The following is an 11,510-nucleotide window of genomic DNA, read 5'->3' on the forward strand; positions in this document are numbered from 1 at the left end:
TCAAAAAATTCATATAGACGATCTGACAAAACATTGAGAATTCTTCCTCGGCATCTCCTTTCATCATCCTTTTCTTGTCAAGATTATCATATGATATCATACCACTTTTATTCATATATTTTAAAATACTACAGCAACATGAGATAATCTATTATGACATAAGAAAGATGACTCAACTATATAAACAGAAATAAAAGTTTCATTAACACTTATTTGTCAAGATTGCAAGCACTTGATGTAGCCACTATCTCCATCTTCATGAAAATAATACCTTAAGATTATTAGGGAAATTTGATTGCCGATGACAATAGAGCAATAGCTATACATCTTTGATGCGTGATGACGATAATTATTTTTAAGGTATTATTTGCCTTCATTATTGTTGCTATCAGGTTTATAACAAATATACCTCCATGACATACACGAAAGTCACAGAGAAATAAGTTTAGCAATTATTTAATTTCTTTCTTGGAATTTCACTTGAATGTGTTATCAAACTTGTGTGTGAAAAAGAGAAAAATAATATAGAATATTGTGAAGAAGAGAGAGTTATGAAGCAAAGAAGATTGTTGTTCTTCAACGGTGGCATTGTACAATGCTACTACAATGTATGAATTTAGTCGGATTTACAGACCAATCAGCACATTTCTTGGTAATGGATACCTTATCCATACTATCAATGGTTTCATGACATCAGTTCTCTTTATGTCAACAATCTATTCTTTTCATAACTAACAATCACCTCTTTTCATGTTGTCCAACAAGTACTGCTTTTTATGATAACAAACTATTTCAATAATATTTATCCATCAAATTTACATGAATGGAAAGTGATACTTTTGCATAGACATCGATTGAAATGCCATTATCCCAGCGACTAAAGTTTGTAGTCCAATCAATGTTCTTCACTCGGCGAAAGAGAAAGAATTTGCGCGAAACACCAAACACTCAAGCTGTTTCTTTCATTTTATACATAGGAAAATTCATAACTCTTTAAAGGAATCGTTCTCGTTTACCCTACAAATCTTTAATTAATAATCACGTAACTTCGCGTAACGATGGATCTTGAATTTTCCCACCCCAAAAAGCAAATTCTACGAGTGATTTGTTCAAATAAATACATTTTCAACTTTAGAAAATTTATTCCGGGATAATGTCCATTAGCCTGCAAATAATTGATAAATTTTCAATCGGTAATTCTATCTTCACCTGCCCAAGCAAGACGGCGGGAAGCAGTTTTAACTTCCGGGCAACGGCGTAAGAGGCACGCGCCACCGCACCGCGCGTGCGATTCGTCTGTGAAGATGGACGAGCGAGAGCCATACGCCCCGATTGACTCCTAACCGAATCGAAGCACGCGGAACGCCCAGCTTCCGCAACGCGAATGCTCTGACGAGAGCATCCGCCACTGGATGACGGCGGCGGCGGCGACGACGACGGCGATGCTGACATCCTCCGCCGTTCCTCCGCCCATCGCCGCCAGTGCCGGGGCCGGCGCGTTCCCTCCTTTCCTTCCCAAACAGGTGGAGAGTATCAAGGACCCTTACGCGCGCAAGCTCGCCTCTCGCATCGAGAGGCTTCCCGTGCGTACTCTCCCTCTGGCTTTTCAACTCGTGCTTTCGTGTATTATGGCTCGATTTCCGTCACGGCGAAAGTTTTTGAGGTCGTCTCGGTTCATGTGTGATTTCGTATGCGATTGTTGCTGGTTTTAGACGGTAGGAAGATAGCGACGACAGCTTTATCTCACGACATTAGGCGCGTAATGTGTTTGTGTTGTTCTGGGAAGTGGAAAAAGATTGATTTTCTCGAGTTTCTCGGAGTTGAGTCCTTGAGCATTACCGCTTTCCACTGAACTGGCTAAAGACTGTTTAGGGATAAGGAAATGTATGTCAGATCAACACAGGATGACAATTTCTGAACCTCGCAGAGGAAATTCGGTTCTTATCGCTGCATCGGAGATTGACCATTGTTTCAATTCAATTTCTATATGAACTACATAATTTAACAGATGGTGTGACCAGAAATGGAACTTCTCGTCGTTGTCGGTCCAACATAGCTATAAATTGGAAGCTAAAGGCTAAATCATCTTTTTTTCAACTTTTAAAAATTAGATTGTCAATGAGTAGGTTTCATGATCCGTTGCTCGGCTCAATGCAGGTAAGCTTCTCGGAAAATTGCATCATGAGCAGCTGTGTGAAGCCGCTAGTAAAAGGAGAGCCTAATCCGGTGGTCCTGCTACATGGTTTTGACAGGTTCCTAGTCCATCCGGAGTACTATAAGAGTGAGCTTAAAGTCACTCTTCTTCTGATGCATATTTGTCCTGCAGCTCTTGTTTAGAATGGAGATACACATATCCGTTGCTTGAGGACGCTGGTCTAGAGACTTGGGCTATCGACATTCTTGGTTGGGGTTTCTCTGATCTAGGTGAGCTTTTATGCCTCTTCTCTTGGCTGAATCTTCTGAGCATCCAAGTCTCTCTATGTTCCACAAGTTGTTTCAAGGTTCTTTCTTATTCTTTTGCATGTGAAAGAACAACTTCCAGCATGCAATGTGGCAAATAAGCGCAACCATTTATATCAGGTATTTTCATTACAGGGCATCTTTTTGTCCTGAAAGAAAAGTTTTTATTGAGAAAGCTGTGAGCCCCTTGTTTGACTGACGGAAGAATTGCAAATGTTCAACTGAGATTTCAACAGTTTGTTTCCTTATTGATCCTTGTAGGTTTCAGGATATCACTTCTGAATATAATGCTAACCTCATTTTTTTCTCCTGTATTTGGGTTTTGCACCTGTGATAAAGCACCCCAACCCCATTCACACGGTAGAGGGTGCTCACTGGCACCATGCTTGTTTAATTTACTGCCCTGCCTATTTGTGTTTTCTAGTTGTTACTGGTTGCTAAGAATTCAACGAACTGTCAATTGCAGTACTAATTAAGAAGAAAAACTACATATAAACAGTAAGTGGCCATCTTATTTTCGAAAATCGTTCTATGTTTTATTCAGTTTGGTGTAGTCGAACTTTTTCGGTTTTATGTATGAAGTGTAGCTCTGGAAATCCTACATCAAGAAGCCAATGATATTGGTTGGACCAAGCCTTGGTGCGGCTATTGCAATTGATTTTGCAGTCATCCATCCAGAGGCAGTAAGTACTTCTCGATATCCACGATTTAGCATTGCTAATGTAAACGACTATACTTAAATTGGATCAGAAAGAGTTACTTGTGCAACGTGTCAACTTGTCCAGGTTGAAAAGCTAGTTTTGATTGATGCCAGTGTATATGCTGAAGGCACAGGGGATATGGCGAACTTACCTAGAGCTATTGCCTATGCTGGTGTAAGTTCTACTCCTGAAGAATTCAATCCTTAATTAATACGTATGTAATCGGTCCACCTTCTATTGAAGGTGCCGTGGTTATTATCTAATTCGGTTCAAAATTTTCATCCATTTTCACGCAATCATCTTGGACCTTTGAATATCCGGTGATCAGATTCTTAGTTGATGAACTTTTGCGAGTTTTAGCTTGTTTTAGAACTTACTCAAGGTTTTGTTTAAGGAAAGGGAGATAGTGGTTGCTGCACAACTAACAAACCAATGGAGTGTCTGTTTGGGTTAGCTGTGGTTTTGGCGTTTGACTTTGGCCCATTGTTGTCGAGACCCCTTACCCCTTGCAACTGCGATTGAGTATAGTGTTTCAAATGTGGTTGCTCCTTGATAGAATGTCCAACCAAAAAGCTTAAGACATTAGGTGGAGAGAGACCGCATGTATATTAGGTGCATATAAATCATACAGACAAGTGATATGCGATACTTTAGCACCCCCTCTCATGTGCAAACTAGAGTGAGAATGACAAGTGATTGAGGAATAGGGAGCCTCACACGCGAGAAATATATCTAGGGCAAAACCTAGCTCTAATTGGTGTTAAAAAGCCCAATCCAAAAGCTTAACTCACTAGGTGAAGGAAGGACACATGTACATAAAAAGCATATAATAGATAAGCGATATGAGATACTTCCATTTTCTTGATGTTCAGAATCTTCAGATTACCAAAGTTGGCTATCCCGAGAGATTACACCACATTTTTGCTCTACTGAAAGATACCAAAATAAATCTAATTGGTCCGGCTTTGCTGAAAACTTGAGATTTTACTGTCTTGACCTAAATTAGACTTTTGGATTTGTAGAAATCAGTTGTACAAGTACCAGTTTACTTGATTAATCATAGTCAAAGTTGCGCGTCACTTTCAAATTCAAAGCAAATATAACTAAAGATGCTATTACCTTTGAATAATGAATAGGCAATGATTCCAACCGATGGTCCAGATCGTTCTGCTATCCAAATTAACAACTTGACTAAGCCTACCTCTATAAAACTCTAACTTGAAGCTGTGTGGCATGGCTTTATACTTTTGTGTCAAAAGCTTTAAGTTGGGGGCCAAAGTCTCCCTAAACACACACTCCTTATGCCGTGGTTTGGAGAACCGCGGAGGCCATCTGGATATTTCTAGAAGTATGGCTTCATTCTGGAACTGAGAACAACAATGCGCAAAGTCCTTTTAACTGATGAGGTTGAATTAGATACTTCTTATCTAGATCGCTAAATCCGGCAAAGATCATATATTCAATCACTAGAGGAGGGAAATTGCTGAAGTTCAAATAGCTTTTGAGCTGATAGCTGTGCTTGCACTGTTCAGATTTAATTTTTTCCTCCCTTATTCACTTTTGGAATGATTTATGACTGGTAAGACAACCTGTAGTATTGCTTACTGTTACAGTAAAATTATGCAGGGTGTGAACTTAATGTGGAATATGTTACAGGATGTTGCTACAGTAAGATGAGATACAGTTTATGGCAACTTGAAAAAAATATTGTGGCGTAATATACCTCAGTGCATCATAAAGAATGGATTTCATATATCTGCAAATAAAATTTTACTGATTTTTTTGGGCCAATCAAATTCTGTTGAGTTTGCTAGTTTTGCTCATTACCAAATAAACTCTAGAGAGCTTTTGGAGCACTTTATTTAATTAAGATGTCATCACAGTAATCGCATCACTTTCCACGCAAAACTATGGCACATAAAAAAAAAAGTCCACATGTAAATAATGTTACAAAGAGGGGGCAAACTTAACAGTTTCTAGTTCCTTCATGCTGCAACAATAACAACAACAAAAGCCTGATCTTTTGAAGCGGAGTTTGCCTATGATCCTGTATGCTAAATGAGATGATTTACTACATATATACTTCCTCCCGAATTTGATGTTTTGAGATTCAGTAGATCAGATGAGAGAGTTGTTCTTGATACAGGTATCTATATTGAAGAGCTTTCCTCTCCGCTTCTATGTAAATGTTTTTGCATTCAGTGGTCTTCCACTCAGCACTAACTTGGATTGGACTAATGTGAGTCTTCCTCACATATTCGTGAGATGAGGCGTTTTCACTCATCATACTTGGGTCTTCTTTCCAGTCATGCACCTTCAGGATACTGAAGAGATAAATTTGTATTTTATCCTAATCAAATCTAGGTGGGGAGACTGCATTGTCAATATCCATGGTGGGAGGATGCTTCAGTTGATTTCATGCTTAGTGGTGGATACAATGTGACTGACAAGATTAATCAGGTATGCAGAGTGATGTATTCCCATTTATTGGCAACTTTCTTTGTGGTGCATATAGAATTCCTTGAATTCATTATGACCAAGATAAAGCAAATTATGAAGGGTCAGTCCTGATAGTCTGATCCCCAGACTCAAAGCATGGGAGATCATCGTATCTAAAAGCTACAATGGCAGATTATTTTGCATCTAGCATGACAATCTGTGCTAATTCCAAGTTCAATTAATTTCTTATCAGAAAAGACATACATTATGTCATGGCTTCCAAAGTGTTCCTGCTTCATTTGTGCCCAGCTTGAGGCTGCAGTATGTGCCCAGCTGCAGATCTTCACTTCTAATTATGCACTTTATCCTACAAAATCTTTATATTGAATCTTTGCTTTCTTTCCCTTGGTAAGAGCATCAATTGCTGTAACACAAGCAAATTCTTTTACTAGATAATTCACTTGAAACGCCGGTTTCATGAGGCTTCTCTGCCTCCCTTCAGCACCTTTCTTCTCAATTTCTGGGAGAGCTTTGAAGAATGTGTTACAGCTGCTTTCAGGTCATAGCTCGCATTTCTTGTATGCTGGAACTCTTTCATAAAAATTGAGCGACTGATTTAGGGGATCTTTCCTCACATGCAAGCAGCAAAGTTGCTCTTGTCCTTCAATCATTGAGCTTGTCTGTTTGTTTTATTTGCAAGTTCAAGAGAGGTATTCTCGAAGTTTATCAATCTTGGATATGCTTTTGTAGTTCTTTTCCGGGTGCTGACTGTAACATGCTATTACAGGTGGAGCAGAGAGCACTCATCATATGGGGAGAGGATGACGAAATTATCAGTAATAAATTGGCCGTGGTCAGTTCTTGTTCCCTTTCTTAAATTATAGTTAGCTAGCTACTACTGAGGAGATGATTATCCATTTCAAGCTTTTGAGTAGTAGTATATGGAAAGCTTATCAAAGTTCTTTTACCAATTGACCGGATGACTTCAATTTTCTCATGGATCCATGCAACTCCAAAGGTTCCCCGTTCAGTTGTAGGAAAATGATTTCTGGTCTACTTCGATGCAGAGACTGCATGCTGAGCTGCCAAACTCAATTCTTCACCAGATACCAGACTGCGGCCATCTTCCTCATGTGGAGAAGCCAAACACCGTCGCCAATTTGATAACCGACTTTGTGCTGGAAGATAGCACTAAAGAAGCTGAATTTGTCTCTCTAAACTGAAATTTATTCGCCGACATTAGCTCTTAGAGAATTGGTTGTCTTCGTCACAAGGATCATCGGCAACAAGCGGTATCCCACTGCCTCTAAATCTATCATTTCTGCGACTTTACTTAATCATCATTCGAATTTGCATTTTCATTTCGTACACTAATCCGAAACTGCCAAAGTCTGACTATGATGCATCTTCATCATAATAGATTGACATTTGACTTTTGACATTTACCGCTTGATGGTCATGCGCTCGCTCTTCCTTGGAAGAAAAATGAAATCCCTAATGAATGATCCACGCGAATTGGTCATATCAACTATCAAGTGTCTGTTGGCGTTAACCCTATGTTCAAATCATTGGACACAGAACGGAAATGAATACTTCTTAGTAGCTTAATCTAAACTCTGCCTGATTTTGGTGTTCCGAATTGTGTAAGTTTTTCGATTTCTCTGATAATTTACTTAATCAGAGCAACGATGAATTTTCTTATCTTGTCATAGCTATTCTTTATTACTATTTTCCACCTCACATTCCCCATTTCTTCTAATGGTATCCAAAAGTTCTCTTCCCCCATCCTATCATCGTATAAGTTAGGTCGGCCGTCACTTCGTTAGGGGACTCAAAGGCGTAAACGGCAAGGAACTTATCAAGACACATGGAAAAAAGAGCACAGTAGTAGCACCACCAGTTACACATTATTACATACAAAAAAATACTACTACTCCTCCCTCCCTCCTAAATATACAGCAATAATAAATCTCTACTAAGAAGAAAAAGATCAGCTCTTCTGCCCCCACCGGTGGTCACGTCACCACCACTCACAAGAAAAACAGGAATCAAATTCCCAAACTTCCTTCTTTTTTTTATCATCACACAGGGAGGTAAACGACAAGAAAACCCTAGTGGGGTCTGGCCCTCGATGATATGATTCCCCAAATACCAAAAGATATTGCCATTCTCATGGCAGCAGTAGTCCTGGCGAATCTCCTCCGCAGATCAAACCCCAAAGGTTGTCCTCCCTCCTCTCTTTTTATGTTTTTACATCTTCGGTGGACCTTCAGGCCCACAACACCAACGAGAGTGAAAACCAGAAGGTGGTGGCAAGGGCAACAAGGACCGTGCCTGCTCTTTGGATGGACATGGCAGCGTCATTGGCGTCGGTGATGCTGCTAGGACCCAGTCCCGCGCCGCTGTTGAACACCGGGGTGGTGCTCGGGGTGGTGGTGGTGGTGGTGGTGGGCGTGGTGGAGGTGGTTGGGGTGGTGGAGGTTGTCGGTGAAGTGCTTGTGGTAGGAGTGGTGGTCGGTGTGGTACTCGCAGAACTGTATCAAAAGAACAAACGAAGTAAATAAAACACACAAGGTATCACCAATTGAGGTCCTCAAGTAAATGAAAGACACAGCTGAAGTTACAAAGTTTTTTCAACAAGCGTCTTTCCTTCTTCTCCAGATTGAGCTCATCATGTGAAGATGACAAAGAAAGGGACAAAGGGTGCGTACAAAAATCACTATCTGGGACAGCTCACATCGCAACCAACGTGGGACGCTAAATAATTGGGCACGGGATACACTTTTTCCTAACTAATTGACACCAAATTCTCAACTCGTGATGAAAGAGGTCTTTGATGGCATCTTTGTTCATGGGATGCAAAATCCCCCAAAGAAAAATCTATCTTGTTAGTACAGATCAAGCTGTTCAAGAGAAGGAGCAGGAAAAACAGAGCAAGCAGATCCAAGGATAGGAACTGGATTCAGATTCTTGGGTGTTCTTTTCATGTTTCTCACGACTACCAACAAGAATATCTTGAAAAAGATTTGATCTATGAGCCCTCCCAAGTCTAAAAGCCATCAGGTTCACTCCAGAAAGTAGGAACTTGATCTGGGTACGAGATTCTCTCTCCTCAGAAAGTTGAGCACAAGCGTCTCTTCTTGAAAAAAAATGATTTCTTTTCTTATATGATGATGATCTGTGCTGCCGAAGAGTAATGAAAATGGTAATTTGAGAATCATCTCTTTACTGGAGAATCAAGAAACTAGAAGTAGCATACCTGGCACTTGAGGGATACACACACCCAGAAGATTGGTCTGCACATGCACATCAGATTCAAACATATGAGAACAGAAAATTACATTGATAACCCATTAGAGATTCTACACTATCAAACCGAAGAAAACACTGAAATTAAACGGCCCCAAATGATTGAACAGAAAACAGGATCTCGATAGGTCTTACTGGGAACAGAGGTTGCGGTGGTGGCAGTCCCAGAGAAGTCACAGCTACCGGTGACTTCGCCTTTCTTCTGGAAGTAGCTGTTCACAGCATAGTTGCAATGATCCTTGAGAGTGTTTGGGTTGTAACAAGCCCCGGTTTGGAGGATTGGACTGCAATCAGCACCAGCTCCACAAGCGTAGTCCAGGGTCTTTTGCAAAGCTGAATCGCTCACCCCGTCTTTGCAGATACAGTATGTTGCACCTAAACAAAGGCAGAGACAAAAAAAAAATTGAGGAAGAAAGAGGAAAAGAAAGACCATCATTGAGCAGTCACTTCAAACAAGGACCGAATCACTTCTTAAAGAAATGCTTTCTGCTAATCCAGGAGATAAGAGAAATCTGGACATGATCTGTTTCGGCCACCCACCACCAACTGGGTGAAATAAAACCCTCTTCTGCCAGGAACTAATATTTTCTTATTTGTTTCTTGGCCGTAAACAGGGACCAGTTTCTCAACAGAGATAAAGAAAAAATGAGATGAGAGCAAGAGATCTCTTCAGAACCCAAAACAAGATGTGACCATCCATCACAAGAAGAGTGAAATTGCTCTCCTCTCCATAGCTTGTGAAGCTCAGGGAATTAAAAAAGACAAAAAAGAAGGGAGTAAAAGAGGCAGAACAATAGAAGAGCTTACTTGAACAGCCGGCCATGGCCAAGAGAAGTATCAGAAACGCTAAGAAAGCCATTTCCTGGTTGCTGGACCGGCAACAATCAGATTGAGAGAGCCCTGGATGAGCCTGATTATGTGAAGATGGCGGTGTCTGAGTCTCTGTAGGATGCTTGAGAGAGAGAGAGAGAGAGAGAGAGAGAGAGTTCTAGACAAGAATATGAGAGTGATGGTGAGTGGCTGCTATGGTGGGTAGCGTCTGCATCTCCTTTCAGACCTTTTATGTGTCCCCAGAATGTATTTAACTATAGCCTTCGTCATCAGTACCATACATACGCCACCATTATAATTCTGGTGAGGCGGGTGGCACTGACACAGTCGGGGCTGGTGAACCGACATTGGAGCAAGCCCAAACCTTTTCATTTATACATTTTCTCCGTCGACCAAAAGAATTCTCTGTTTTCTGATCTTGCTAATAAATCCCTTAGTCCGTTTTTGGAGCAAAGAGTGAAGCCTAACCTTAGCCAGGTACGAGCTGTTTGTCCACACTCCTCTCGAACGGTCACAACCCCATGTGCACTGTGCAAAAAAGCAGGGTCCATCCAGCATCTACCTCGAGGTAGTGTACCTTTAACCATATTTTGTTCATTTCTTTCGTAAAAAGTTTTGCTTTTTATCATAATTTTCCAAGTATTTTACTGCATGATGACGAATGTATCGCATTTGTGTGTCGGCCTGAGGAACAATGAACATGCCCTTCAAAAACTCTGTCTAGATTAAGCTTTCCTATCAGGAAATGGGTCTCATGTGACTCTCTCACTCTCTCTCCCTCTCTGCCGAGGTTTAATATTGCGACCGTAGACGAGGGAGGTCATCGGCCCGACAATGATGGAAAGGACGGCGAGGGCATCGACAGAGCTCCTCCGATTACTACCCCGTGCATGCGGAATACATATTGTTACTGTTAGAGGTACGCATCTTGCAATCTCCCGATCATTGAATCGTAATCGATTCAAAATCTGAAAATTACTAGCCAATTTTCATCTCGAGAGAACTTTAATTCCCTATCTTGCTCATCCTAACTCTAAATTAGATGCTCGCGACTGTCCTCGACCGATGTCTACTAGGCTTTCATCTCTCATTAACGACTACATCAGCTTTCGAACCTCGCTAATCCGTACTTATTAGTTAGAATCCGAGGACAACAGTATCATATAATTTTGTCTCCCAAACATGACTTAGAATGATTACCAGTGGAAAGGTATTTTGACAGCAATCATAATAAACATGATTACTTGTGTAATGTCATGGACGTGTTTAATAGACAACGATTTGGCGGTGGCGCAGAGGTGATCAAAAGTTGGCTAGAAAATGCATGGTTTCCTTCTTCTTTGTCAAGAAAGCAGATGCGTAGCTTTCTACTTTATGATGAATGACAACGAAAGTAACCCTCTCATATATACAAACCCGAAAAGGGTAGATAAATAAAAGATTGGAAAAATGGAAACTTTAATCGTATAACTGTTATTCACTTTTTGCTTCTCATACTATTGACGCATGTTTCGGTCGGGAATAGAGTCTTTTATTCTTCTTTTTTATTTGAAGTAGCAGCACAGTGGCCGTAGTTGCGATCGCTTTTGAGTTTCTACTTTCTGTGTGATGATGGAATGATCAAATGTGAAAGCAAACACTCCTTAGCGGCGGCCGACCTCTACTAACTTAAAGATTGAATGGTAGTTTTCTAATCAATCTCGTGGCCATCCTTAATTTAGTACGTCTGAGTGTGAAAACAGATGAAAGATATGTGGACGGTGTGCAGAG

General features: G+C 40.6%; 2 protein-coding genes across 3 annotated transcripts; one reads left to right on the plus strand and one right to left on the minus strand.

Annotated features, from left to right (window-relative positions):
• Nucleotides 1-1,294: 1,294 nt before the first annotated feature.
• On the plus strand, nucleotides 1,295-6,937 carry LOC115672077 (alpha/beta hydrolase domain-containing protein VTE7). 2 transcript variants are annotated; one of them, XM_030593837.2, is made up of 10 exons: nucleotides 1,325-1,583; nucleotides 2,158-2,252; nucleotides 2,327-2,424; nucleotides 2,531-2,580; nucleotides 3,048-3,143; nucleotides 3,246-3,335; nucleotides 5,308-5,400; nucleotides 5,526-5,621; nucleotides 6,388-6,453; nucleotides 6,668-6,937. In XM_030593837.2, exons 1-10 carry the CDS (start codon nucleotides 1,413-1,415, stop codon nucleotides 6,821-6,823), a joined length of 1,011 nt encoding a protein of 336 aa, XP_030449697.1. In that variant the 5' UTR covers nucleotides 1,325-1,412; the 3' UTR covers nucleotides 6,824-6,937. The 2 variants fall into 2 exon arrangements, with proteins under 2 accessions (XP_056165368.1, XP_030449697.1); XM_056309393.1 differs by lacking the exon at nucleotides 5,308-5,400 and having other exon boundaries at nucleotides 1,295-1,583.
• Nucleotides 6,938-7,440: 503 nt separating this feature from the next.
• Nucleotides 7,441-10,107, minus strand: LOC115672078 (PLASMODESMATA CALLOSE-BINDING PROTEIN 3-like). The gene is made up of 4 exons (XM_030593840.2): nucleotides 9,717-10,107; nucleotides 9,045-9,284; nucleotides 8,860-8,896; nucleotides 7,441-8,134 (listed from the first exon to the last, which is right to left on the minus strand). Exons 1-4 carry the CDS (start codon nucleotides 9,766-9,768, stop codon nucleotides 7,870-7,872), a joined length of 594 nt encoding a protein of 197 aa, XP_030449700.1. The 5' UTR covers nucleotides 9,769-10,107; the 3' UTR covers nucleotides 7,441-7,869.
• Between the last annotated feature and the right edge of the window lie 1,403 nt (nucleotides 10,108-11,510).

This window comes from Syzygium oleosum, unplaced genomic scaffold (genome assembly GCF_021117445.2).
Source record: "Syzygium oleosum isolate NSW1041296 unplaced genomic scaffold, Sole_v2.1 Sole_v2.03, whole genome shotgun sequence".
Classification (NCBI taxonomy): Eukaryota; Viridiplantae; Streptophyta; class Magnoliopsida; order Myrtales; family Myrtaceae; genus Syzygium; species Syzygium oleosum.

Bases quoted from the DNA above. Each gene is read 5' to 3' on its own strand.
- LOC115672078 (XM_030593840.2), bottom strand. From the start codon at position 9,768: ATGGCTTTCTTAGCGTTTCTGATACTTCTCTTGGCCATGGCCGGCTGT. The intron at 8,897-9,044 runs GTAAGACCTATC...GTGCATGTGCAG, and splicing joins CACCGCAACCTCTGTTCCCA to ACCAATCTTCTGGGTGTGTG. The intron at 8,135-8,859 runs GTATGCTACTTC...CTTTTGATACAG, and splicing joins GTGTATCCCTCAAGTGCCAG to TTCTGCGAGTACCACACCGA.
- LOC115672077 (XM_030593837.2), top strand. From the start codon at position 1,413: ATGACGGCGGCGGCGGCGACGACGACGGCGATGCTGACATCCTCCGCC. The intron at 2,581-3,047 runs GTATTTTCATTA...TATGAAGTGTAG, and splicing joins AGCGCAACCATTTATATCAG to CTCTGGAAATCCTACATCAA. The intron at 5,401-5,525 runs GTGAGTCTTCCT...AATCAAATCTAG, and splicing joins CTAACTTGGATTGGACTAAT to GTGGGGAGACTGCATTGTCA.